Source organism: Vigna unguiculata, chromosome 2 (genome assembly GCF_037176805.1).
Source record: "Vigna unguiculata cultivar grain cowpea cultivar isolate G323 ecotype 2 chromosome 2, ASM3717680v1, whole genome shotgun sequence".
Taxonomy (NCBI): Eukaryota; Viridiplantae; Streptophyta; class Magnoliopsida; order Fabales; family Fabaceae; genus Vigna; species Vigna unguiculata.
In genome coordinates, this window is record NC_140793.1 from 10,481,904 (window position 1) to 10,508,953 (window position 27,050).

At 37.3% G+C, this 27,050-nt stretch overlaps 1 protein-coding gene across 2 annotated transcripts; it reads right to left on the reverse strand.

Moving 5' to 3' along the window:
* Positions 1–15,818: 15,818 nt before the first annotated feature.
* On the reverse strand, positions 15,819–17,481 carry LOC146888323 (zinc finger BED domain-containing protein DAYSLEEPER-like). Of its 2 annotated transcripts, none has more exons than XM_085667990.1 (4): positions 17,022–17,481; positions 16,603–16,924; positions 16,415–16,506; positions 15,819–15,965 (listed from the first exon to the last, which is right to left on the reverse strand). In XM_085667990.1, exons 1-3 carry the CDS (start codon positions 17,469–17,471, stop codon positions 16,421–16,423), a joined length of 858 nt encoding a protein of 285 aa, XP_085524116.1. In that variant the 5' UTR covers positions 17,472–17,481; the 3' UTR covers positions 15,819–15,965; positions 16,415–16,420. The 2 variants fall into 2 exon arrangements, with proteins under 2 accessions (XP_085524116.1, XP_085524113.1); XM_085667987.1 differs by having other exon boundaries at positions 15,819–15,962; positions 17,022–17,479.
* Between the last annotated feature and the right edge of the window lie 9,569 nt (positions 17,482–27,050).

Sequence of the window (27,050 nt, forward strand, 5' to 3'; positions counted from 1 at the left end):
AAAGATGACTCTCAAGTGGCAATAGTGAGGAGTGTTCTCAACTCAAAGTGTCTATTGCACAAAAAATTCAAGAGTGAGTACAATGCTGAAAAATTAAGGCTTTTATACTCAAGCCATTACACATGAGGAATCTTGACCCTTGGATCAGAAGGAGAAATCATCTTGTCCTTTGATGCTAGCTTGGAGAAGAAGGCTTGATCTTGGCCATTGGATGATGCCTTGAAAAAGGAGCAAGCATTCCTAACCCTTGGATGCTTTGGATCCATGAGGTGTGGGAAGAATTGTTGACTTCCACTTAGTCTACCTTGGCTCTTTTGATAACTCATGGTCAAATCTCCTATTGGGCTTAGTCAAGCCCAATTTTATCAATTCAAATACAATTGTTTGACTTATTATTCTAGAAAACAAGGCCTAAACAATGGGCCAATCTTATTGGTGTTCTATTTCTCTTCCATACACCTTTTCAAATCTTCACATCTTCTTTGGCCCATGTGAAGAGTGTGAGAAGTTCATGTGGTTTTGGGCCATCTTGGATGAAGCCTAATTGGATCTTTTTTAGTATGCCCCTTGTTATTGGGCCTAAAAAATAAAGTTTAATTTGGGTTCACCAAGGTTTGAACCCCTTACCATGCCAATGTTCAATTCAATGCACAACCATCTAACTAATTCATGTTTCATGTTAACTAATATGCTTCAATTATTATAACATTTAGCAACATGATTAACATATATTAAAAATAATACTAAACTTAATAACACACAAATGGTATACATAGGACTTGAACCCAAGTCCTTTCACACAATAAAGTACTCTCAACCATTTGAACTAGTACTTTTCCACATCACAACATTCCACATTTAATCCCTTAATGGCTTCTACTACCCGCATTTATTAAATAATTATTTAATTAATTATTTAAATCTCTCGGGTCTTATATTACCACACCTTGATTTTATTTTAAGTTAATGTTTCCACACCTTGCCAACATTACCACACCTTGTTTCTATGCTAACTCAAGGTTTCCACACCTTGTTTCTATGTTAAGGTTTCCATACCTTGTTTCTATGTTAAGTTAAGGTTTCCACACCTTGTTTCTATGCTAACTCAAGGTTTCCACACCTTGTTTCTATGTTAAGTTAAGGTTTTTATACCTTGTTTCTATGTTAAGTTAAGGTTTCCACACCTTGTCAAGGTTACCATACCTTGTTTCTATGTTAAGTCAAGGTTACCACACCCTTGTTTATGCTAAGTCATGGTTTTCACACCTTACGAAGGTTAGCACACCTTGTTTCTATGTTAAGTCAAGGTTTCCACACCTTGCCAAGGTTTCAATGCCTTGCTAGGGTTTCTTGTTTAAGTTAAGGTTTTCACACCATGCCAATGTTTCCACACCTTGTTAGGGCCTTGGTCTCTCTTCCTCTCACGTCGTGACCCTCACCATAGGAATGGTAATTGATTTCCACTAAAATTCAAATTTTCAAAAATTTTGAATTATATCAATATCTTTATATTATGCTATGATTTTAATAAATAGAAGCGATATTCTTGATAATAATTATAATAATTATCTTGATATTATGTTATGATTTGATTTTTGTAATGTGCTTTTTAGTTAAAGGAAGGTATAATTTTAATAAATGAAAGGCTAAATTATTGATTTGATCTCGTAATTTGTTGGTTTGGTTCAATTTGGTCCTCTTATTATTATTTTTGTTTAATTTGTTCCTCCAATTCTTTAAAAAGGTTCAATTTGGTCCTTTATGTTAAGTTGACGTTAACACTGTGTCCATACATACATGTATCATTTTGTGGAATTTTCAATTTTTTTTTTATTTTTTAATTTTAAAAAAATTACACTACCACATGTCACGTCATGGCTGTGCCACATGTCAATTTGAGATTTGCTTTTAATTTTTAACTTTTTTAATTTAAAAAAAAATTGCCACGTGACATGTCATGATTGTGCCACATATCAAGCTAATAGTTGTTGGTTTCAATTTAGTCTCTCTATTTAGAATTTTGATTCAATTTAGTCCCCCTATTTTTGAAAATAATTCAATTTGTCTCTCAAATTTGAGACCAAATTAGAAATTAAGTTTAATTACAACTTATATATTTATGTTAAAATAATATTTTATAATTTATACATTAAATCACTCCCTAAATACTCATGTTATTTTATTTTTTACATTTTTTCACTTGTAATTTTTTACACATGTAAAAAAAAAATTAAATAGTTAAGTGGAGTAATTAAAAAAATAAAAATTAAAAATTTTAAAAAATTAAAAACTTCACGAATTGACACATGTCACGACCATGACATGACATGTGGTCGTTTAATTTTAAAAAAATAATTAATTAATTAAAAAAAATTGTAAAAAAATTTAAAAAATTGAAAATTTCACAAAATGATACGTGACATGTATAGACACGATGTTAACGTCAACTTAACGAAAATGACCAAATTGAACCTTTTTAAAGAATTAGAGGACCAAATTGAACAAAAAATAATAATAAGAGAACCAAAATGAACCAAACTAACAAATTAGGGGACCAAATAAGTAATTAAGCCTAAATAGAAACAATATTCTTAATAATAATTAAAATAAATATCTTGATATTGTGGTATGATTTGAATTCTATAATAAGTTGTCATTAGAACCAATTCATTCTTTATATTGTTCATTATAATTAAGGCTAGGATTATATTTGTATTGTAATGTGCATGTATATAAGAACATAATTTCTCATAAAGGGCAAAAAGAATTCAAAACCTATTTTGGGAGAAAAACAAAAGTATTAGAAAAGGAGGCAAAGAGGAAAAATAAGACAAAAAGAAGAAGAGAAAAGGCTATGGAGTGGAAGAGTGAGATTGGCAAGGGAGAAGAAGAATGAAAAATTTTGGAAGGACAAAATTGAATTATTTTCAAAAATAGGGGGACTAAATTGAATCAAAATTCTAAATAGAGGGACTAAATTGAAAGCAACCACTATTAGCTCGACATGTGGCACAATCATGACATGTCACGTGGCAGTTTTTTTTTAAATTAAAAAAGTTAAAAATTAAAAAAATTCTCAAATTAACATGTGACACAACCATGATGTGACATGTGGTAGTTTAACATAAATATATAAGTCGTAATCAAACTTAATTATTAATTTGGTGTCACAGCCATGGTGTGATACTGTTGATAATTTTTGACTATTCAATATTTCATTCATTCTGTTGATAATCTTCCAAAATCTTTGAGATTCCCTTTATTTCCATAATATAATCCTCACATTTAGCTTTTCCACTTTTATTTTATAAAACCTGAAATCCATGCATTGAAAATAAAATACCTTGAATGCCAATTATTAGCTATGGAAATTGAAGTGACCATACCTTGAATGCCACAACTAGTTTTAATCACTAGTCTCTATGGCATCCATGCATTGAACCTCAACAGTTGTAAAGTTCACTTGGAATGTTTTTTTTCTTGGTCAGCTTACTTCAAAGAATAAGTCTTTTATCAACATCAAACAATTCAACTTGATCATTTCCCATTACTGCAATGATGGTCCTTTGAATCAATTGACCTATGTTAAGCAAATTACACTTCACCTTTGAAAAAAATAACACATTAGAGAGATTATAGCTCTTAAGCCATTACGCCTCATGATTACAACATCACTAACTCCTCCCACCTTCAATGTCTTATCATCCACACATTTCACCTTGCTCTTCTTTGATGAATCAAAAAATTATAAGCCATTCTTTGTGACCTATCATGTGATTCGAGCATCCCGAATCAAGAAACCATGACTCAATGTGAGGATCTTCTGCAAAGTTTGTAACGACTACAATTAATGGCTCAAAATTAGTATCTTCTTATGCTACACATGCTTCTTTGTCATGGTTCATCTTCTATTATCCCTTTTCAGCATAACACTCATAAGAGTAATGCCCAAGCTTGTGACATTTAAAACATTCTACATTCTTTTTATCTCTCTTTCTCTATTGTTGACATTTTCTTGGTCCTCCTCTTCTATATGAAGATTCTAACATGTCATGATCTTGTTTGTTTTTATCATACTTTTGAGACTATACCCTTGTTTCTGATTCCAATGTCTTTCCTTCTTCTTTCCTTTTCTCTTAACTTCATCTCTGAGATTATTTGCTTTTAAGGCTTGTTCAGTATTCTGGACATGGTTCCTATCAATCAATCTCATCTCATGAGCTTCTGATGAACTTTGAAGCTCTTTAATCCTCATCACCAAGATATCCTCTAGTTTTTCTATTGCTACTACAATATAATCAAATTTTGAAGGTTAAGATCTCAAGATCTTCTCAACTATCATAATATCTATAATCACTTCTCCACAACATTTCATCTTGTTAGTAATGGTAAGAATTCTAGTGAAATATTCACCAACTCTATCAATGTTCAATTTGTAACAAATCATATTGCCTCCCAAGAGTTTGAAGTTTTACCTTTTTAATCTTGTCTCGACCAGTATAGCTTCACCAAGATATCCCAGGCCTCTTTGGCTATAATAGCATTTTGATTCTTCTAAAAGTGAATATCATTAACACATTGACGAAGCAAAAACATTGCCTTGACGTCCTTCTTCTTGATTTCTTTGAAAACAACCTTTTGTGCCTTTGTAGCTCAAGATTAGGTGTGTAACAACCATTCTCAACAACATCAGTTACTTTTGGAAACTAACCTTCATTTGAATAATCCATCGATCCCAATTATTTTCGGTGAGAATAGGAAGCCTCATAATTGAAATTATTGTTATTGCTTCTGACCATCATATATTTAATTCCACAACCTTGAACACAACTACAATTGCATGTATAAATAACTCACAATTTCTTCAATCTTTCTCAAATTGTAGTGCAGCTTCTGCCAACGCTTCAATCACTCAAATAATTTGCACTCAGCAAATGCAAGATTACATACCACACACAACAGAATGTCATCCCTTTAAGTGATTCGAAAGCCCCACAACTTATACTGTGAACACAAATTAGGTCTTTGAACGTACTTGACTCTTGATGTCAATTTTGTTGGTGATGGGAAAAACAACAACACAAACAATATACTAGAGAATGTAGTGGATATACTTTCCCCTAACTTGCAAGTATTTAATTAGTTGAATTGTTTTTCAATCGACTGATTTCACTTAAATCAAGTGAAATCAGCTGATTGTACGAAAAATTCAACCGATTGATTTCACTTAAGACCAGACTATATAAGTTGTGTTTTCGAGAGTAGAGGCACGATTATGAGTTTTTAAGCGCAAAAACCTATTATTCATATCAAACCCTTCTGTCTCTGGGAACACCACTTTGCGTCGTCCACAATCAATGACGATGTGATTACTTGATGGTCAGTCCATTCCCAGAATCACTTCTAGTCCCTCCAAAGGCAAGCAAATGAGATTCACCATGAACCTATGGTCTGCCACTTCAATAGGGCATCCCACACATACTGAGTATGTGGATACTTTCCAAGATGTTGGCATCAAGACTAGCAGCTCGCACCCTAAGTCTCGCTATACTAATCCAAGCATTCCCATACACTCCTTATATATGAATGAGTGAATGGCTCCGAAATCAAATAATACCACCACACGGTGATTAAATAACAAACAAGAATCCTGCACAAGGTTACCTGATTGTGTCGCCTCGGTGCCTGTTAGAGGAAAGACTCTTCCAACGGCTTTAGGTCTCTCAGCGGTAACATTCTTCTACTGTTGCTACATTCCCCATGCTGGCTTCTTATTAGGACACTGCCTCGCAAAAATGCCCCATCTGCTCAAAGTTGTAGCATTTCACGTTGATAGCACTTTCTTCTGAGCTACCCGTAGCCTTAGTACAATTTATATGAAGATGTGCGCCTTCGTAGTTTAACATCGTAGCCTTGGAGAGGATGACTGTGGTCGGTTGTATGGCGTCTTTTGCTGCTTGGTCTCAGAAGTATTCTTTTACGTCCTCGTGACCTGATTGGGTCCAGTCTCTAACTCCTCAACATTCTTGGCCTGCTCGACCAGAACAAGGAACTCTTTAATCCGTAGGGGTACAAGGAACCTGAATAGCTTGTGCTTCAAGTCACCCTCAAATTTTCTGCAGCGCCACTCTTTCGTAATCGTCTGCGAGTAGAACCTCCCCAAGTACTCAAAGTGATCCACATAGGCCTGCATAGACAAGTTGCCCTACTATAGGGTGAGAAAGTCACTATCCAGCACATGTTTGGCAGAGTCTGGAAAAAACTTCTCCAGAAATCTCTTCCTGAAGTATGCCCAGTTCACCTTTTCCTATCGGATTTGCATCTGTTGCTGCATCCTCATCCACCAGTACTCAGCATCACCAATCAACAAAAAGGTGGCGAAAGTCAAATTTTGTGCCTCCGTGCATGCCAAAACTCTAAATATCTTTTTACACTTCTTGAGCCAAGTATTTGCCTCGTCAGGAGTAGCTTTGCCGCTAAACTTATGTGGCTTGTGCTTCAACACATCTTCCATAGTAACCGCTCGAATTGGCGGAACCATAGCCCTTTTGTTGCATGGCAACAAGCTGCATTGTGTCGATCATCCTATGGATTGCATGTGCAATCTCATCAGCTCCAACATTGTTTCTCCTCATATTCGTCATAGCCTGGATGCGCCACATACTTAGCTGGTGAATTAAACAACTTAAGTTACTAATATCAATACATACAATCAATCAAGATTAACAATTTTCAATCACTACGCGATAAGCTCACTCCCCACAACCCCAAAAATCCTTGAAATCACGATTCTGATATCAAATGTAACGTCTTTGCCAGAAATTAATAAACAACATTTATTAGTAAAATACTTTCCCAAAGCGCGGGAAATTTAAACTGTCTACTTGCCCCTCCGACTACAGGCCACTACCTAATAGTCAACACGCGAGAATATATTTGTCACGACCACAATCACAACACCAAGTGGAGTTCCCCAATTCAAATCGCAGTCCGTATTTGTCCCAAGACTACCAAACTCGTCGGATAACACAAAGAAGGGCAATCTTCTGGAACCCATTCGTACGAGCCACGTTCTCGCACACTCCACTGGACTTCCAAAACCATCAGGCTACAACCTTGAGTAGACACGTGTTAGCCCAATACAAGTTGCACTCGTAAATGGGGCCCAGTAAAGCATCGCATCAAGATCTCCATCCAAAGTTATGTAGAACCCTCCACGTAGTCCAACTCTACATCTGGAACCGCCTAGCGCCACTCACACCATCACTAGGCGAACTTGCGCCCTTGTCCACCTGACGGATACCTCACGCCGCCACGCGCCACGTGCCTTTCAAGACCTCTGCCAGTTTTCTTCTGCCTGGAGGCACAACCTCTTATACCAGGTGTCACACATCCAGTGCTTCCCTGTTTTTCTCTTTGTCGCCTGGCGACTCATCCCGTGCCGCTAGGCGCCACACCAGTAACGTCACTGCTACTGGTTTTTGGCATTTTGGGATTGGTTCCAAGGAACCCCAAGCATTCAATACAAAATTCACAACAATATAGTTTATCCAGTCATAATTATATGACTGAATTACAAGTCACACATTCTTGGTGTCACAAAAAAGGTCATGCTATCATTCAACTATTAATGTGATTTCTCCACACATAATTTGTTACCAATTAAGCATATTGCCATGAATTACATCAGATTACAGACAAGCAAAGACTCCAAAACAGCCATTGTACCATATCACATTCAAGAATTCTCCCACCTATAACCTCTTTTAATTTCAAGTATTACACATTCATACATATAATTAACTTAATTACGTACATATGTTTCCTTCCCACACCCTATACACAATTACTCAGCATTATGTACAAACTTTCCAGATAACCACACCCTAAAACCCAATGTGAAGCAAAATCATCACGTCTACTTGCACTTGATGTGTCGCTTGGCAGCAGTTCATGCGTCGCCAGGCGATGCATACAAAATATGGGTTCTGCCTAGATTTTCCTGCACCAACGTGAATCCTAAACCCCAAACTCATCCATTCAACATATATTTTGACATATCCTTACGGTTCTAGCAAAATTTTAGAGTTCATATTCGTTCCCAAATAATATAATTTCCATGAAACATCGTACCAATCACAACAAAGACCACCCTTACCCATCCCCAATCCCAACATGAACCCTAATCCCTTATTCATGAAAATCTCATATAATTTTCATCAATTATTTCCTCTCAAATATTTACTGATTCGGTCAATCATGCAATAATCCACATAAATTCATTACAGGCATCACAACATCACAAAAATGCGAGAAATCGGAAAAATTGGGCCAGCCAGCTCGCATCGCTTGGCGGGCAATATACATCCGCTAGAAACTAGGTCCTGAAGCATGCGTCGCCTTGCAGGTCAAACATGATCGCCAGGCAGTTTCTGGAAAATTCCAGAAACCCGAATAGTTTATTACATTTTGGTAGAATCCAGGGTTCACATGCATTCCATTCAATCAAAAAATAAGACAATTAAAATGAAACATGTATTATAGCTCCCCTAACCTGGATCCTTGCTTCAAAAAAAAAAAATTCCAGCCTTTTCCTTGATCTAAGTTATCCTCCCTTGGTCTCCCACACTCTATCCCTTCAAACCACTCTCAATGCAGCGTTCCAGTGCAGTTTGGTGGTTGGTTTTCCTCACGTTACGAGCCCTAAACGAAAATAAGTGAATTAAAACGAAATTTAATTTCAATCAATACCTTAATTGTACCTTAATAATAATCAATTTTAATTAAGCCCTTTGTTTGTGTCTAGATTCGTGGAACCTATCACTAGCTTTTCATCTCCCCAAATTCGTTCTCTAAGCATAAAAAATTATATATTATGGTTTTACTTTAACCAAGATTCGAACTCACCACTATGCACTTACCAAGCAATGCACAACCATTCAACCAATTCATGTTTCGTGATAATTCCTATACACCTAGAAATTTTGAACCATTCATCATGATCAAGCATATAATAAAAATAATACCATCAAAATAATCACACAAATGGCATACATAGAACTCAAACCCAAGTCCTCCCAACATAACCAAGTACTCTCAACCACTTGAGCTAGTACTTTTCCACATCATGAAAGTTAGCATTTAATGCCATAAAGGCTCCCACTACCCGCCTTTATTAAATAATTATTTATTTAATTATTTAAATTTCTCGTGTCTTACATGTATGGTTGGCTAAGGAGAGCCACCATCAGGTTTTGTAATTCTTGTGCCTCTGGTTGTTTACTTAGTATGATTCCAGGTTTGTGAGTGTGATTCTTGCAGGGTTGTAGTGTAAATTTTTGTGAGTCAAAAATCTTGGTGTTTTTCTTTGTTCAAAAGTGTAATCTTGGTGTGTGATTTGTAAAACTTTTGAATATAGTGGAAACAAGGCTTAGGTTGTCCTGGTAAACTGGATGTAACTCTGTTATTGAGTGAATCAATATAAAAACATATGTGCCACTCTCTTCCCTTCATCTCTCTCACTTTAAAAACTCAAGAAAATCAAGTAAATCATTCTTTCTTGAGTTTGAATGTGTTTCTGTGTAATATGATAATCCATACTTGTTAGAAATATTGTTTGGAACAAGTCTTGTGTGTAAAAGTTTGTTGTTTGAGTTAAATCTACGAATTCTGCATTTTTTATAATTTCCCATGATTTTAGTCGATTGATTTGAAATTTTAATCAAGTGATTAATAGGCTCAAGAACAAATTAATCTATTGTTTTATTTTTTATCGATTGAAAGTGTATTGTTCTGTAGTTTTTGCATTCAAATTTTGTGGTCTATTTGATTCAATCAATAAGGTAGGGATCATCTCGAATAATGAAGCTTTTTTTATCCAAATAATATAACTTAAGGGAGGGATCATCTCAAACGATGAAGTTTCCTTACCTAATTAAATAAATTGAGGTTACAGGAGCGATCATTTCAAACGATGAAGATTCCTTACCCAATTAATACAAATTATGGGAGCGGGTCATCTCGGAAAATGAAGTTTCCATACCCAATTAAATAAAATGAAGTTATGGGAGGGATCATCTTGTTCAATGAAGCTTCCTTACCCAATCAATACAAGTTATGGGAGGGATCATCTTGGACTATGAAGCTTCCATACCCAATTAAATAAAATGATGTTATGTGTAACACATGATCTTTAGAGATAAAAAAAAAGGAGTGAATGGAACTTTGTCTTATTAATTATAATGCCTCGTTAAAACCTCCCTAGCCAAAACACTCCTTAGGAAAAAAAGATCGGGGTAGGAAAGAGTACACCATTGATGAATACAATACCATTAACTATAATAAAACTTCAAGTTTGATGTGTTCCAAGTTGTCGGTATAGCTCTTGCAGATAAATGCTCAAGTTGGTATACTCCTTTACTGACCACTTCACTTGTGCAGAAAGGTCCCTCCCAATTTGTTGAGAACTTTCCTTCATGCTTGAGGCATCACTTGTCGTTCTCCAAACTAAGTCCCTAGGATGAAATGATCTCGAATTTATAGAATTATATTGATTGCTCAAACTGATCTTTGAGGCTTATTCCCTTATTCAGACCTTACCTGAAACTCATTATCGAGATCTAAGTTGGCTTGCATGATCTCCACATTGAGATGAAAGTCAAATAGATATCGACACAAAAAAGGTTCTCCAATTTCCACAAGGATCATGGCCTACTCCATCTGTCTAGTTATATAGAGTTTCTTGAGTTATTGATTATGGCGTACTTTTGTAGGCCCATAAGACTTCTAACAACTCCTTAGCCGATTTTCCTTTTGCCTCTCCTATTCTCTTCTTTAGTTCATTCAAAATAACTTTGTTAATAACCTCAACCTGGCCATTTATTTGAGGATGCTCAATTGAACTGGTAACATGACATATACGCAAACCTACATAGAACTTTGCCAACCCCTTTTCAATAAATTGGCTACCATTATCTGTCACAATGGTATGTGGAATCCCATACCTACACACTATATGCTTCCAAACAAACTTCTGCACCTGTAGAGTCGTGATAGTAGTAAGTGGTTCTACCTCAACCCATTTTATGAAATAGTCAATTGCCACTCATAAGAACTTTTTTTGCCCATTCCATGAACTAAAAGGATTGAGAATATCCATACTCCATATACCAAAAGGCCAAGGTGATGTGAAGCTATGAAACTTTTTAGCCTTTACATGCACTGATTTAACATGTTGTTGACACTTGACAAATTTCTTCACATACATTTAGCTGTCTTCTTTTAATGTGGTCTAATAGTATCTAACTCATAATACCTGTGTTGCCATGGTGCTAGAGCCGGAATGTATTCCACAGACTCCTATATGAAACTCATCCAAAATGTGTAGGGCTTAAATGTAGTTAAACATTTAAAAAGTCGATTTGAGAAGCTACGCTTGTATAACTGATGAAGGATTATCTTGTTCCTTTTTAAGATTATTAAATATGGTGTGAGTTGATTAAGAAAGCTAAGTGAAATCCCCACTGGACATTAAGATAGCAAGCTATCTAGATGTGAAGGTTCCTTTCACAAAACTCAAGAGAAGTAGATAATGGATTGATTCAAAACCAAAAGGAAATGGAAAGCACATAAACCATAGAAAACCAAGAACAATTAAAGGAAGAAGAAAACATAAACTGGAAAGGAAAGAAATGGTAAAAATGTGAGAAACACGCCACTACAAGGCTAAGCTAGAAGCCATGACAACCTTGAAGATGAGTGGATGTGTGCCGCCACTTGGTATGCAAGATAAGGCTTAAAAGTTTCACTCCCAAGGGAGGAAACTCTCACAAATGGTTGAGACACAAGAGTGTTTTTACTTCAAAATGTTCAACCCTTTTACATGTCTAGGAGCACCCCTTATATAGAAGAGTTTAGGGGCCTCTAAGCAAATAAAAGATACCTAAGGATGTCTCTACAAAAACCTAACCCTAGCTTCTAGAAACTAGGTCAAATAAGGTTACAAAAATGAGAGACAAAAGAGCTAACTATGGTGTGTGCAAGGCTAATTTCGTTCTAGCACAAAAGGAGACAAAGAATATGTCTCATATGTCTCCAAAATTGGCCATAGTGTGCTAAAAACAAAGGAGACCAAAGGTACATAGGTACACTTGCTTTATGCCTTTTTCTTTATGTTTTATGCCTTTGCTTTACTCTCTCCTCCACATCATTTATGCTCCCCAATCACCATGTGCCACCTAGCATTGATTTCTTACTCCTAATTAACCTACAAAGCAAATAAACATAAATTAGCATGTTAGCTTAAGTCAAGTCAACTATAGTCAACAAGTCAAACCTAGTCAAAGTTCAACAAGTTAACTAAAGTTGATTCAACTAAGTCAACTTAGGGAATCAAAAATAACAAACACAAATGAAAGGGATGAAGGATTAGTGAACTTCCTTTATAAACATGCTTAGTCTTCTTAAGCATGTGCCTCTATCCTTGGTTGGGGTCAATCCTTCATCATCCTCCCCTCCTTGGAGAGAATTTGACCACAAATTCTTTAAGCCTTTGTAGATGGAGCTTGACTTAATTTGGGGGAGGATTTGCACCTCCCTTTTATGAGCTCTTGTGCCATCCTTTCTAAGGGTATTACCCCTAGCTTTGGTTAGGCCATCCCTCTTTTCTGGACCATTCTCCCTCTCATGCTTGGGCATTGGGTCTTCCTTTTGAGCCTTGGAAGATAAGGAAGAATGGTGATGTCCATCTTTCTTTGGAAATCTTTTTTTGGAGTCAAGTAACACTTTGGAGGTAACTTGCTCTTTTTCATTTTCATCTTTTCTCTTATCTTTCACTTTATTTTGGTCCTCATTTGCTTGTAGGGCTTGGCATGAGGGATAGTTTTCAAGCCAAGCTTGTCCACAACCCTTGTGCTAGCCACATTTACACAACTTCCATTATCTATGAGGAGGGGACATAGTTTGTCATTGATATGGCACCTTGAATGAAAAATGTTTTGTCTTTGAGAAGGGTCAAGTTCCTTGGAAACTTGTCTTAGTTGGTGCCTTATCATTAACAATCCACCTTCAAGGGGTTTAATCCTTTCACTTGAAGAAGAAGTGTAGGAAGAAGTACTTTTGGGGGAAGGGGGAGAAGAATGTTCACTCTTTACTTCTCTTTTAAGGTTTAAGGTCATATGGTTCTTTTGGTAGGACAATTTGAAGCTATATGCCCATATCCCAAACACTTAAAACATTTTATAGAACTTATCCTTGTACCTTGGGAAGAATTAGGAGTTTCATTAGAAGGCCTAGATGAATTAGTCCTAGGAGGTGGGTCTTGGGAACTCTTGAGTGGTAATTTATCATGTTTTCTTTCTTTATCTTTCCAAGTACTAGAATAGTAGTCATTGTATGAACCACTCCTCTTGGCCTCTTTTTTCTTTTGCAATTGAGTTTCAACATTAATGGCCAAATGTAAAACTTTGTCAAGAGAGGAGTACTCATATAACTCTACTAAATCTTGTATGTCCTTCCTTAACCCACTCAAAAATCTAGCTACCTTTTCCTCTTCACTTTCAAATTGGAGTCCTACTTTTAGAAGCATGGACTCCATTAACTTGTGATATTCATCCACACACATGGACCCTTGTTGAAGCATTTGGAGCTTCAAAAGAGTCTCCCTCCTATAGTAGGAAGGAACAAATCTAGCGCGCATCAAATTTTTAAGGTCCCTCCAAGAAGTCGCGAGTGACTCTTGGTTAATATTGTCCATACATAATTGATGCCACCAAGTCATGGCATAATCCTCAAACTCTAAGACTACCAAATCTACTTGCTTTTGATCACTAACTACATGAATGGTAAAAATTTGGTCCACTTTTTATTCCCACTCAATGTAGATGTTTGGGTCATTTTCTCCTTTGAACTTAGGAATCTTTGGAGTTTGCTTCTCTTGTGATGGGTTGCGCCTAGAATGCCATCTTTTCCTAGCCTCTCTTTCTTGCTCTTTAGCTTCAAGCCTTTGAATGTGCTCTTGGATTCTTAGGTCACTTTGCTCCTTGTCATTTCTCAATTGTTCAAAGGCCTCCTTCCTAGACAACTCCAAATCCCAAAGCAATCTCATCAATGTATTGTTTTTGTTTGGTGTAGGTGCATTTGATGAACTTGCCATGATTCCTACAACAAAAACACTCAAATCCGAGACAAAATAAATGGATTAGAGGTTAGACAACATGAAAATCGAGACCAAATCCAACCCAAAATGTAACCCAAGTGTTTAGATCACTCTCCCAAAGTAACAAGGCAAGGCTACACTCAAAGCTCCTCCAAAGGAGTGAAGCAAACACTTTTAAAAACTTGTTCAAAACCTTTCAAATGCAAGACAAGTGATTCGGCCACAACATCCCAAGAGTTTCAAGAAAAGAAAACTACTAAGACAAAACAAAGAACACCTAGTGACAAGCAAGAAAAGCACAAAAACAAGGAAAGCTAAACTCTAAAGAAGAAAAGTTTGAGACAAAACTTTTAACAAGACTAAAACAAGAAAAAGCACATCTTAAAGACTCTATGGAAAGCACTTAACAAACATCTTCAAGTCTTAAATCATGCATACACCAAGAAAGATCATAACCAAGTTAAGGCATGGAACTAATTAGCCAATATCACCCAATTCTCAAGTATGAAAAACTAGTAGCCTAACACCTAGTGAAAAACACACTTTTAGTTCACCAAGGAGCAAGATTGCTCTCGGTTTTTAGGCAAATATTGGTGCAAAATTTTATTCTTTCCACAACTAGTTTCATAAAATGGTGAGAAAGAATTTTAGGTGGCTTGAACACTTAGTTCCTCAAGTTTTAGGCCAAAATCAATTTCATGGAGCATACATAAGCAAGACAAAGTGAATGCAAGATTCAAATACTTGGAAAAACAAGAATAAGAAAACTTCAAGTTAACATATGACTCAAGCAAAAATTAGGCACATTTAAAGACTCAACATGACATACACAAGACACAAACATGTAGCTATCATGCATTTAAACTCATGGATTTGAGGCTCAAAGACTAAGCATCCAAAGACATGTTATCCAACCACATTTAGGAGCTTAAAGAGGTGCAAAAACCGTAGCCAAACTGCCACAAAAGAACCTGAAAACGCTGATTCACGTATTCTTGGCAGATTTGACCCTTGCTCACTAATTTGATCATAACTTTCTCCACAGAACTCCAAATGCGATGGTTCTTTTTTTTCTGGAAACTAGACTCAAAGAGCTTTCTTTTGACACCAAAAACGTAATTTTTGGACCGCTGAGCTGGTGCAGTTTAATGTTTTAAAATTGTCACGTTTTCTGCCAGCACTGTTTTTGTGTGTCAAGAAAGTGGATTTGAACCATACCAAGATAGCTACAACAAAACAAGGTTAGCACATGAAAAACACCATATTCAAGATAACCTAGGCTCTAGATACTATATATGTCAAAGTGAGCCAACCCGGCTCACACGGGTTGGCTCACCGCGGGTCGGGTTTGAAATTGTTGAGCTCAACCCGGCTCACTTTCTGGTGAGCCAGAAATTTTCCAACCCGGCTCAACCCACCACGGGTTGGTGGGTTAAGTGGGTTGGCTCACCAACCCGTATAGAAATAATAAAAAAATTAAAAAAAATCATATTTGTAATTTTTTTTCTTCTCTTTTTTTATCTATTGCAGAATAATGCCTATAAAAAAATTGGTGATTTATGAGATGGATGTTATGCACCAGAAACAAACAAAAATATACAAAATAGTAAGTCCCATGGAAAAATGAGTTAATAACAAACACAATGTTTGAAATTTCATGTGCTTCCAGTGGACCTAGTCATTTATAATCTTATACAATCCGTTTGGAGAAGCCATGATGATCCAGTTACAAAAAAACTAACTCCTTCACTCTATTTTTGCACGTTCCATATTCCATAACATGAAGCTTTCCAAATTGACTATGTCCCTGCTTATAAAAGAGAAACCAAATAATAGAGATTTTAGCCCAAGTAACCAAATCATGTGCATATGAATCTCAAGTCTGGAACTCTTAATCATTCCAACGTTTACTGCACATATGAACAGACCAATGATAAACATCAATTTTGTTTCTTGCATAGGATATACAATAGATGGACATGCTTATAAGGTGACTGTATACCATCCTTTGGTTATTTATAGAAACATGGAAAATTGTACTAATCAATAGCAAAAAATAATACTAATTGCATAATTAACGACATTCATCTAACTTAATGAAAAATGCCATGATCATGTCGTGATTCTTGTAAACAAACCATACTAGCATCGTAACTAGAAAATTTCCTTGCAAGGAATAAGTTAATGAAATATGGCACAATATAAGAAAAGGAAACAATTCACATACAAGTTGGACAAACAGAAAAATAGCTTCCTTACCTACAATTATTGTTCAAGAGGTACATGAGAGTCATGGATTGAAAAATCTAGAACAATTTCCTCTTCTTTTTGAGCATCTTCATTATCTTCATCTTCAAAAATAAGAATAACTTATTAACAAATGATATAATGTAGAATAAGAAGTATGATGTCAAAAAAAAATTGAAAAGTAATATGAATTAAATTACCAATATTTTCAAAGCCATGTAACCAATTTTGAGTTAAAATTAGAGCTTGAACATTGTCAGGAAGAAGATTAGATCGATACTTGCTAAGCACTTTACCACCAATGCTAAATGCAGACTCACTAGCTACAGTTGTTATTGGAATACTTAGCACCTCACAAGCTAGTCTACATAGATTGGGATAGCGTTCTTGTCGATCCTTCCAATAGCTCAAAACATCTAACTTTGGAAAATACTTTGGCTCAAGTGGTGTTTCCGTTAGATACAGATCCAATTCAGACTTGCCAGTTACATTCACATTTTGGCTTACATAATTGATATATTCCTATAACAATATAAAGTAAAAAAAAAAATTGGTTAAAATAAAGATAAGATAATAATAAATAACAAAATTAGTTAGGAATAATGACTAACTAACTTACATTATATGGATCAATCTCTTGGTCTTCTTCCATGTTCAAATGTTCTTCAGTTGAACAAGTGAATTGAGAACTTGATGCATTGGATGAATTTGACCTCACACTCACATATTCTTCAAAGAGTTTGTACATCTTTCCTTTTATATGATTAAGCTTTTCATCACAAGTGGAAGGATCAAGTTTTGAATAATAGAATCGGAGTGCTTCAAGTTTCATTCGTGGGTCAAGAATCATGGCAATTGAAAGAATGGTACTATATTCACTCCAATACTTATCAAATTTATCCATCATCCTTTTTGCCATGTCTTTCATTAAAGGATCATCACTCCTTAAAGTATCCCTTAGCAACCACTCAATTTTCCATACTTGCATAAAATATTCATTAGAGGTTGGATAAGATGTGCCTGAAATCAAATTGGTTATCTTATAAAATGGCCTTAAAAATTCACACATCCTTTTAGCTCTTTTCCACTCTTCATTTGTTGGACAATGTTTAAAGTTTCTATCATGTATAGTGAAACTTCCAAAAGCTCGACGATACTTAAGGCCACTCTCAAGCATAAGAAAAGTAGAATTCCATCTAGTAGGAACATCTAACCTTAAGCCCACTTTAGTATCAATACCCCTCACTTGAACAACACATTCAGTAAATGCTATTTTTCTTACCTCTGACCCTTTCACATATTTAATGCTTTCTCTAATTTTGTGCAAAGCAACTTCAGCCACTTTTAAACCCTCTTGAACTATCAGATTCAATATATGAGCACAACACCTCACATGAAAAAATTCACCCTCACACAATAAGCTATTTTGTAAGCTTAATTGTTCACCCAAAATTTGTTGCATACGGTCATTAGCAGTAGCATTGTCTAAAGTTATAGAAAATATTTTCCTATCAATCCCCCAGTTAGTCAAACATTCAAACACTTTATTTGCTAAATCATGACCCGTATGTGGAGGTTCCATTTTACAAAAGGCAAGAATTTTACTATTCAATTTCCAGTTGTTATCAACAAAATGTGTTGTTAAACAAATATATCCCTCTTGAGTACAAGCAGTCCAACAATCTGAAGTCAAACAAATCCGATTATGACATTGATGCATTTCATGTTTCAATTTCTCCTTCATCTTAAGATGGAATTTCCACAAATCAGAAACAGTTGTATTCCTACTCACATGGATTCAAATATGAAAGCAATTCTCTAATCCATTTGTACTCAACAAACTTAAATGGCAAACCATGTTTAACAATTGCCATTGTCATAATCTCTCTAACATGCTTGTGATCAAGTTCCCTACCCCTTAACTTTCCCATATTATCAATTATCATCCCACCTACATCTTTATATTTTGGGGTAACATTGCACTTTTTCAAATGACGCAAGAGTGTAGAAGTACCTATTTTAGTGCCACCAATTACATATTCTTGCCCACATGCATTACATCTTGCCTTCTCTTTACCATCTTTCACTCCAACTTTAGTAAAATATTTCCAAACTTCAGAGGTAGACGTCTTAGCTTTCTTACTTTCTTTTTGAACCTCATTATCTTCATTGTTAACAGAAGGTGGCTCTGGTTCAGTAGCTTTCTCATTATTTATATTACCATCAACATTAAAACTCACATTAACACTCTGATGAATAGTTTCAGATTCCATGCTGCACATTAATTTTTGAGAAAAATAAGTGAAAAACTTACTAAAAACAAGGATCAACACATGAACAAATCTGATCTGACCATAAAGATGACATAAGTAGACATACAAACCTAGAGTACAGTAATACTTGAACAATAGTGAAACTGGCCCTGAGAGGAAAGTTGCTTACTGGAGTCAAGCTTTGTCAAGTTAGGATCCCCTCCACCTTTGTCCTGCAAGATTGACTACATTATTAGTCAAAAAAATATAGTATAGACTAGTAAAAAAAAATTAGAGTACAATGTCACGCCCCAAACCCACTTGTAATCCAGGAGAAAAGCTATTGTTGTTGCAATCAACCAAGGAGAGCACGCACGCCCCAAACCAACGTCGAACACCACGGAATAATCACCAATGTCCACCACCGTTGCCACTGAACCACCATCGGTTCCACAGATTACTGAACGACCACCATGGAATGGGCACCTCCACCGCAGATTACTGAACGCACGGCTCAGACCAACGTCGGCCACCACGGAATGGGCACCAACGTTCACCACCGTTGTCACTGAACCACCACCGTTGTCACTAAACCACCACCGTTGTTGTAGATTATTGAACGACTACCACTGAATGGGCACCACCGAACGACCACCGTTGCCTTATTTGGGTAAGAAGTAGAGAACTAAGGAGAGCACTCACACCACGCCTCAGACCAACGCCGACCACCACCGAAATGGGCAGTAATGTCAACCTCCGTCGCCGCAAATGACTGAATGACCACCACGGACAAGCACCACCATGAGACGAACACAAATCAATGATAGAGAAGGAAGGGAAGTAGAAGCGCGACTGTGTGCATACACGAAAATGAAAAAAGGAATTAGGGATTGCAGACAGTTTTCATAATATTAATTTATTAAATTTTAAATAATTATTTATATTAGGTTTGTCTTTTTTTTTTTAAATATAGGTGGGTTGGTGGGTCAGCTCACTATAACCCGGCTCTAACCCGCACAACCCGTGGGTTAAGTGAGCTCAACCTGTTTTGACCCATTATCACAAAAATTTTTAATTTTCCAACCCGACCCGGCTCGAACCCGTGGTGAGCCGGGTTGGCTCACGGGTTCGAGCTCACTTTGACATCTCTACTAGATACCAAATGATGAAGGATTATCTTGTTCCTTTTTAAGATTATTGAATATGGTGTGAGTTGATTAAGAAAGCTAAGTGAAATCCCCACTGGACATTAAGATAGCAAGCTATCTAGATGTGAAGGTTCCTTTCACAAAACTCAAGAGAAGAAGATAATGGATTGATTCAAAACCAAAAGGAAATGGAAAGCACATAAACCATAGAAAACCAAGAACAATTAAAGGAAGAAGAAAACATAAAATGGAAAGGAAAGAAATGGTAAAAATGTGAGAAACACGCCACTACAAGGCTAGGCTAGAAGCCATGGCAACCTTGAAGATGAGTGGATGTGTGCCGCCACTTGGTATGCAAGATAAGGCTTAAAAGTTTCACTCCCAAGGGAGGAAACTCTCACAAATGGTTGAGACACAAGAGTGTTTTTACTTCAAAATGTTCAACCCTTTTACATGTCTAGGAGCACCCCTTATATAGAAGAGTTTAGGGGCCTCTAAGCAAATAAAAGATACCTAAGGATGTTTCTACAAAAACCTAACCCTAGCTTCTAGAAACTAGGTCAAATAAGGTTACAAAAATGAGAGACAAAAGAGCTAACTATGGTGTGTGCAAGGCTAATTTCGTTCTAGCACAAAAGGAGACAAAGAATGTGTCTCATATGTCTCCAAAATTGGCCATAGTGTGCTAAAAACAAAGGAGACCAAAGGTACATAGGTACACTTGCTTTATGCCTTTTTCTTTATGTTTTATGCCTTTGCTTTACTCTCTCCTCCACATCATTTATGCTCCCCAATCACCATGTGCCACCTAGCATTGATTTCTTACTCCTAATTAACCTACAAAGCAAATAAACATAAATTAGCATGTTAGCTTAAGTCAAGTCAACTATAGTCAACAAGTCAAACCTAGTCAAAGGTCAACAAGTTAACTAAAGTTGATTCAACTAAGTCAACTTAGGGAATCAAAAATAACAAACACAAATGAAAGGGATGAAGGATTAGTGAACTTCCTTTCTAAACATGCTTAGTCTTCTTAAGCATGTGCCTCCATCCTTGGTTGGGGTCAATCCTTCATCAATAACTCATCATGTATCATAAGAAAGTGAGATGCACACTTTCTTAAGCTAGGGTCATTTACTTTAGCTTGTTCTCCCTCGCGAATAAACTAGATGATAGGCGTAATCCAACTAGTATCATTATGGTTTTTGTGGTCTTCGTAGCATTACTCTTCGAAGTAGTCACAATGGGTTGATCTAACGTTGCTTAAATGATTGTACGATGTTGGCCCTTAAGCTTAGCATTGGCTAACTTTGATAGCAAGTCAACACTGGTATTTTGAGCTCTTTCATAGACGCATACTCATCTACTCCAAGACGCATGAGGAGTATGCCGAGCATCTGAGGATAGTGCTTGGTATCTTGAGGGAGAAGCAATTGTTCGCCAAGTTATCAAAGTGTGACTTCTAGAAGAGGGGAGTGCAATTCTTAGGGCATGTGATATCAGCACAAGGCATAGTTGTAGATCCAGTTAAGGTGGAGGTCGTGATACAGTGGGAGTCCCAAGTTCGTTACTGAGATTTGAAGTTTTATGGGTCTAGCTGGCTACTATAGAAGATTTATTGAGGGGTTCTCCAAGATAGTAGCGCCCCTGACACAGCTGACCAAGAAGAACCAACCTTTTTGCATGGACTGATAGGTGTGAAGAAAGCTTCAAAGAGCTTAAGCAAAGATTGACAAGTGCTCCGGTATAGGTGATTCTGGATGTGAGTAAACCCTTTGAGTTTACTGCGATGCCTCTCATCAGGGTCTTGGTTGTGTCTTGATGCAAGAAAGGAAAGTGGTGTCATGATCTAGAACTAGCAGCGGTGGTCTTTGCTTTGAAGATCTGGAGGCACTATCTGTATGGTGCACAATTTCGTGTGTTTAGCGACCACAAGAGCCTAAAGTACATCTTTGATCAGAAAGACTTGAACATGAGGCAGAGACGGTGGATAGAGCTCCTAAAAGATTATGACTTTGAACTCCAATATCACCTGGGGAAGGCAAACGTGGTGGCAGACACATTAAGTATGAAGACAGTGCATGTGGCACACTTGATGATTAAGGAGTTGGAGTTGCTTGAGAGTTTCAGGGACATGAAGCTTCAGGTTGAGTTGGTACCGAAATTTATTAGATGTAGCACTGATAATGTAGATTTTTACCATTATCTTGGCTATCTTTTGCTAACAAAATCAACTCCCCTTGAGCTTTTAACCCACTTAATCCTCACTTTTACTTTGCTTTTGTGAATAAATACAATATGGGTTACATAGATCTAATTATACCACTAATCCCCATATTTGTGTCCAATTTAATGATAGGAAGCTTTTATCTCAAGTCAAAGAAGTTGTCAACCAAAGAAGAAAGAAGAAAAAAAAAGCAAAAATTGAAGATATGAATATAGCAAAATTCAGGGTTGATGCCAGAAATCAAGGTTGAGCCTCATTCCTCTCGCATTTTCTAGCACTCAGCGCCAGAATTCAAGGCTGAGCGCCATTCTTCTCGCATTTGTGGGCGCTGAGCGCCAGAATCCAGCGTTGAGCGCTAAGCGCCAGAATCCAGCGTTGAGCGCTGAGCACCAGAATCCATCGTTGAGCTGATTGGCTCGCATTTTTTGACGTTGAGGGGTGCAGGGACGACGCTGAGCAGCACCTGTGCTGATGTGGCAAAATTTAACCTATTTCTTCTGGATTCTCGAAGGGAAACGATCTTTGGCAGTGGGAGGCGCGAGCAAACTCGTTTTGGAGAGCTTGGAGGTGTGTTAGGGCTTGTGGGAACGACTCCTTCTTCCTCCTTGTATCTCTTTCTCTTCCATTTCTTCCATTTTTAAGCTTGAGCTCTCCATGAAAATGGAAAGCTAAACCCCTTTTTATTGGGGTTAGATGTGGCCACTGCACTCTTATGTAATTGCAATGCTTTGAATACATAAATGCCTCTTTCATTGAATGCTAGTCTTCTTGTTTCCTTACTTAATACTTGCATTGATTTAGCCATCCATTGCATGATATTTGGTTCATTGGGTGTGGAAATATCTTTTGAAACCTTGATTTGGAACAAGAAAATTCAATGAGGCTTGTATCTAGGAACGGGGCTTGACCCATTATTTGTCTTAAACCCTAGTGCATAAAGCAAATTTGCTTAAGAGTTCAAGGGATTGACTCTAATAAGGAAATTTAGGCTCAATCCATTAAGGAATTAGGGTTTGAGTAGAATTGTGGGTTGGCATTAGCATATTAATGTAGAGGATGTAAAATTGTAGTTGCATGAGAGCATAGTTGGTGAATTCTAACCCCGACAGTATCAATTCATATCATTTCTAATCTTTTCCATTCACTAAGTGCCTTTAACTTCCAAAGTTCAATTTTACCTTTTTATGAAATATTTACTTTCTTGCGTGCAAAAACCCAAATTATGGATTTATTCATTAGTTTAAATTAGTCACTAATTACGCAATTATTTAGTATACACGAGTCTCTTGGGAAACGATATCTCGGTCTTACCGGTTACTACTTGCGCGACTTGGTACACTTGCCAAAGTCTTAACAAGCACCTTAACTATATCTAGTGACTTCTTGAGCTTGATTAAGGAGAGGCAAGCAGGGGATGCTAGTTTACAGAGGGTAAAAGAGCTACTTGGATCGGATCAGGCCAAAGAGTTTGCCTTGGGAGAGGATGGTGTGTTGAGGTTCAAGGGTAGAGTTTGTGTACCAGATGATGTTGAGTTGAGAAGATTGATCCTTGAGGAGGGGCACAAGAGTCATTTTAGTTTGCATGTTGGCATGACTAAGATATACCAAGACCTCAAGGAAAGCTTTTGGTGGCAAGGTATGAAGAAGGAGGTTGCACAGTTCATATCCGTCTGTTTAACTTGTCAAAAGGCGAAGGTGGAGCATTAGAAACCCGGTGGAACGCTCTAGCCCTTGGATATTTCGGTGTGGAAGTGGGATAGCATAGCTATGGATTTTGTTACCCATTTGCCACGAACTGTGAGAGGTCACGATGCTATATGGGTTGTGGTGGACCGGTTGTTCAAGAGTGCTCCCTTCTTGTCGGTGAATCTCAAAATGTTTATGGCCAAGTTGGCTTAGCTCTACATCAGGGAGATAGTGAGACTGCATGCGGTGCCCAATAGCATAGTGTCTCACAGAGACCTCCGATTCACTTCTAGGTTCTGGCAAACGCTACAGGATGCTTTGGGGAGCAGGTTGAGGATGAGTTCTCCCTATCATCCTCAAATAGATGGGCAATCAGAGAGGGTGATCCAATCCTTGGAGGACTTGTTGAGGACATGTATTTTGGATCATCTCGGTAGTTGGGATGAGGTGTTACCGTTGGTGGAGTTCACCTACAACAACAACTACCAGGTGAGTATAGGGATGGAGCCTTTTGAGGCTTTGTATGGGAGGAGGTGTAAGACTCCCTTATGCTGGTACTAGGATGGTGAATCAGTTTGGGGTAGGTTGCAGGAATCCCAAAGTCGGTAGAAAGCTTATGCGGATCGATAGAGGAGACCCTTGGAGTTTGAGACGGGGGATCATGTGTTCTTGAGGGTGACCCGAACCACCAATGTGGGGAGGGCTATCCGCTCAAGGAAGTTGTCTCCTAAGTTCTTGGGTCGATATCAGATCTTGAGAAGGATAGGGCCTGTAGCTTATGAGATTGCATTGCCACCCCAGTTGGTTAATCTCCATCTAGTTTTCCATGTTTCCCAACTACGAAAGTATGTGTTTGACCTCTCACATGTGTTGGAGGCGGATGATGTGCAAGTCAGAGAGGATCTTAGAGTGGAGGTACAACTAGTAGGTATAGAGGATCTCCAAGTTAAGGGACAAAAAGGGAGAGCCACCAGTCTAGTTAAGGTCATCTGGGACCGAAGGGCAGGTGACTCTACTTGGGAGTTAGAGGAGGACATAAGGAGGTTATATGCACATCTTTTCTGGTAAGTTATTTTTCGAGGACAAAAAATTTTTGTTGTTGGGGAGATATTGTAAGCCCCCTTTTTTGCTTATAATGTTTGGGCCTAGCCTTTTCGTAGACCCAAGGCCAGCCCACCAGAGGACCCCCCCAATACCCTTTCCAGGCCCTAACCCCCTTCACTCTGTCTCATTTTAAGAAATCAAATTTCAGTTCCCTTGCTTTTCTCTAGTACGAGCTCTGCTAGGGCACAACGAACCTCCCACTTCAAGCTATCTAATTCTGTTATGCTTCCAAGTAAGTTAAACCTTAAGGTTACTGATCTATTTTTCCCTTTTACACCGTTTTAGTACGCTGGTCTGGTTAGGGTTTAACTCCATACCCTTGTTTCAGTCCTGGGTTTCCATATTTCAGCTCATTGTTCTAGTTCGTGGAGCTGTGGTGCTACTTGGTCACGTTTCCTTGAGTTATTGTTCCTTTACCCTAAGCTCAACCCAGGTAAAGGAAGCTAGGATTCATGTTTTTAATTCACTTTTGCATGCTTTTGGTTCTGTTTCGCGTTTCTGGTGATAGTGTGCTGCTTATGATAGTGTAAAAATGCATTGGGTGTTCTTGTGAATGAGTTCCTAGTTGAGCATGCATGGAATAGTGGGGGAGAACTGATATTCTCGCCCAAGCGAGCTCATCTCGCCTAGGCGAGAATAGTAGAAGCTCGCCTAGATTTCTGCTCAGGCGAGAAGCTACATTTTTTATAGACAAGCCAATCTCGCTCAGGCGAGAAGGCCTCGCCTAAGCGAGAGCTCGCGAAATCTCCCAGGACCCTATGTTGCAGTCTCGCCTAAGCGAGAGTCCGTCGCCTGAACGAGATAACTTCTCTCGTCTAAGCGAGGACTCCTGGCTTGAGCGAGAACTGGCGTAGGGGTGCGTGGTTCTCTGTTATGCTTTGGTTTGGGTGATTATTATTTGAACTATTCTCTTTAAAGCTTAATGTATGTAAGTATGCATGAATTGCTTGGCTCTATGAACTGCAATTGGTATGTTAGCATGAGTAACACATGGATTTTTGTTTGGTTGGTTGAGAACTTGCAAGAGAATTGAATGTTGAGATAACAAGTCGTGGTTATGGTATGAGGAACATGAATTTGGTGTGAAATAGGCATAATTCCATGAGTCTCGTGGGGAGATCTCATGGTGGTGTGTAATGTATATAATTAAGATAAGGATTCAAGTAAGGATCACATCCTGAAACTCTAAAGGATCAGTTAGTCTCATGTAGAGCAAATTGATCCAAGTGGTGAGAGTAGTGGGAGGCCCTATTCTTTGGCAGGATAATGGCCTTAGATGCTTAAAGGCTAATCTTGTGTGTGGTAGGGTGAAACCCATTGGCAATGGCTCTGCAGAGCAGTAGAGGCCACCACAAGTGCAAGCGTCCAGTGAATCCGATCTTATTATATGTATCCAAATAATTGAGTCATAGTGTCCTACTTGTTTGCTATAACATGATCTTGGTGCCTACTGCTCATTTATAATATGTTTTCTAGTGCCTGGATAATATAACATGTCAAAATTATTTTGTTTCAATAGCTTACCCTATCAATTGTGCCTATTTCTTGTTTTGTTTTCTCTTTTGAGATGATCACCTTATTGGTGAGAGCAGATGGGGGAAATTCGGATGGTAGATCTAGCGGTGGTGACGCAGCTGCTTAGGCAAGATTCAATTAGTTGTGGCTCTCATGAGCAGTGTTAAGGCCCTGGCACCTTTGTGATTCCTTGCTCCATGAGCAACCCTTTTGCCAAACTGTTAAACTCTTAGTCTATATTTTGTTCATGGCATTTTGTTTGATATGCCTTAGTATCTTTTAAGTACTTCCATGATGACTGTAATGGTGGATTCTTATAAATATTGTTCATCTGATTGCTTTTTTACTACTATAATTATGCGATGTTTTTGTTTACTAGATTTAATCTTTATAAATGCGATGTCACAAAACAAAAGAGTGATTTATAAAAATTTAAATTGAATAACATTTAAATAGTTAATTTAATTTACAGCGATTTTCATTTTAACAATTAGATTGATAAAAGTTTATATATATATACAAAGGCGGAGCTTATAAGGAGCAGGCGGGGGCCACGGCCCCCCCAAACTTTTCCAATTTTTTTTTTCAATTTTTTTAAATTATATGTATTTTTTTTTAAATTCTGTATATTTTTAAATTATTTAAATTAAATATATCTTTTAAAATTAGATAGTATTACATTGAAAAATTAATGAAAATTAAATTAATTATTATTT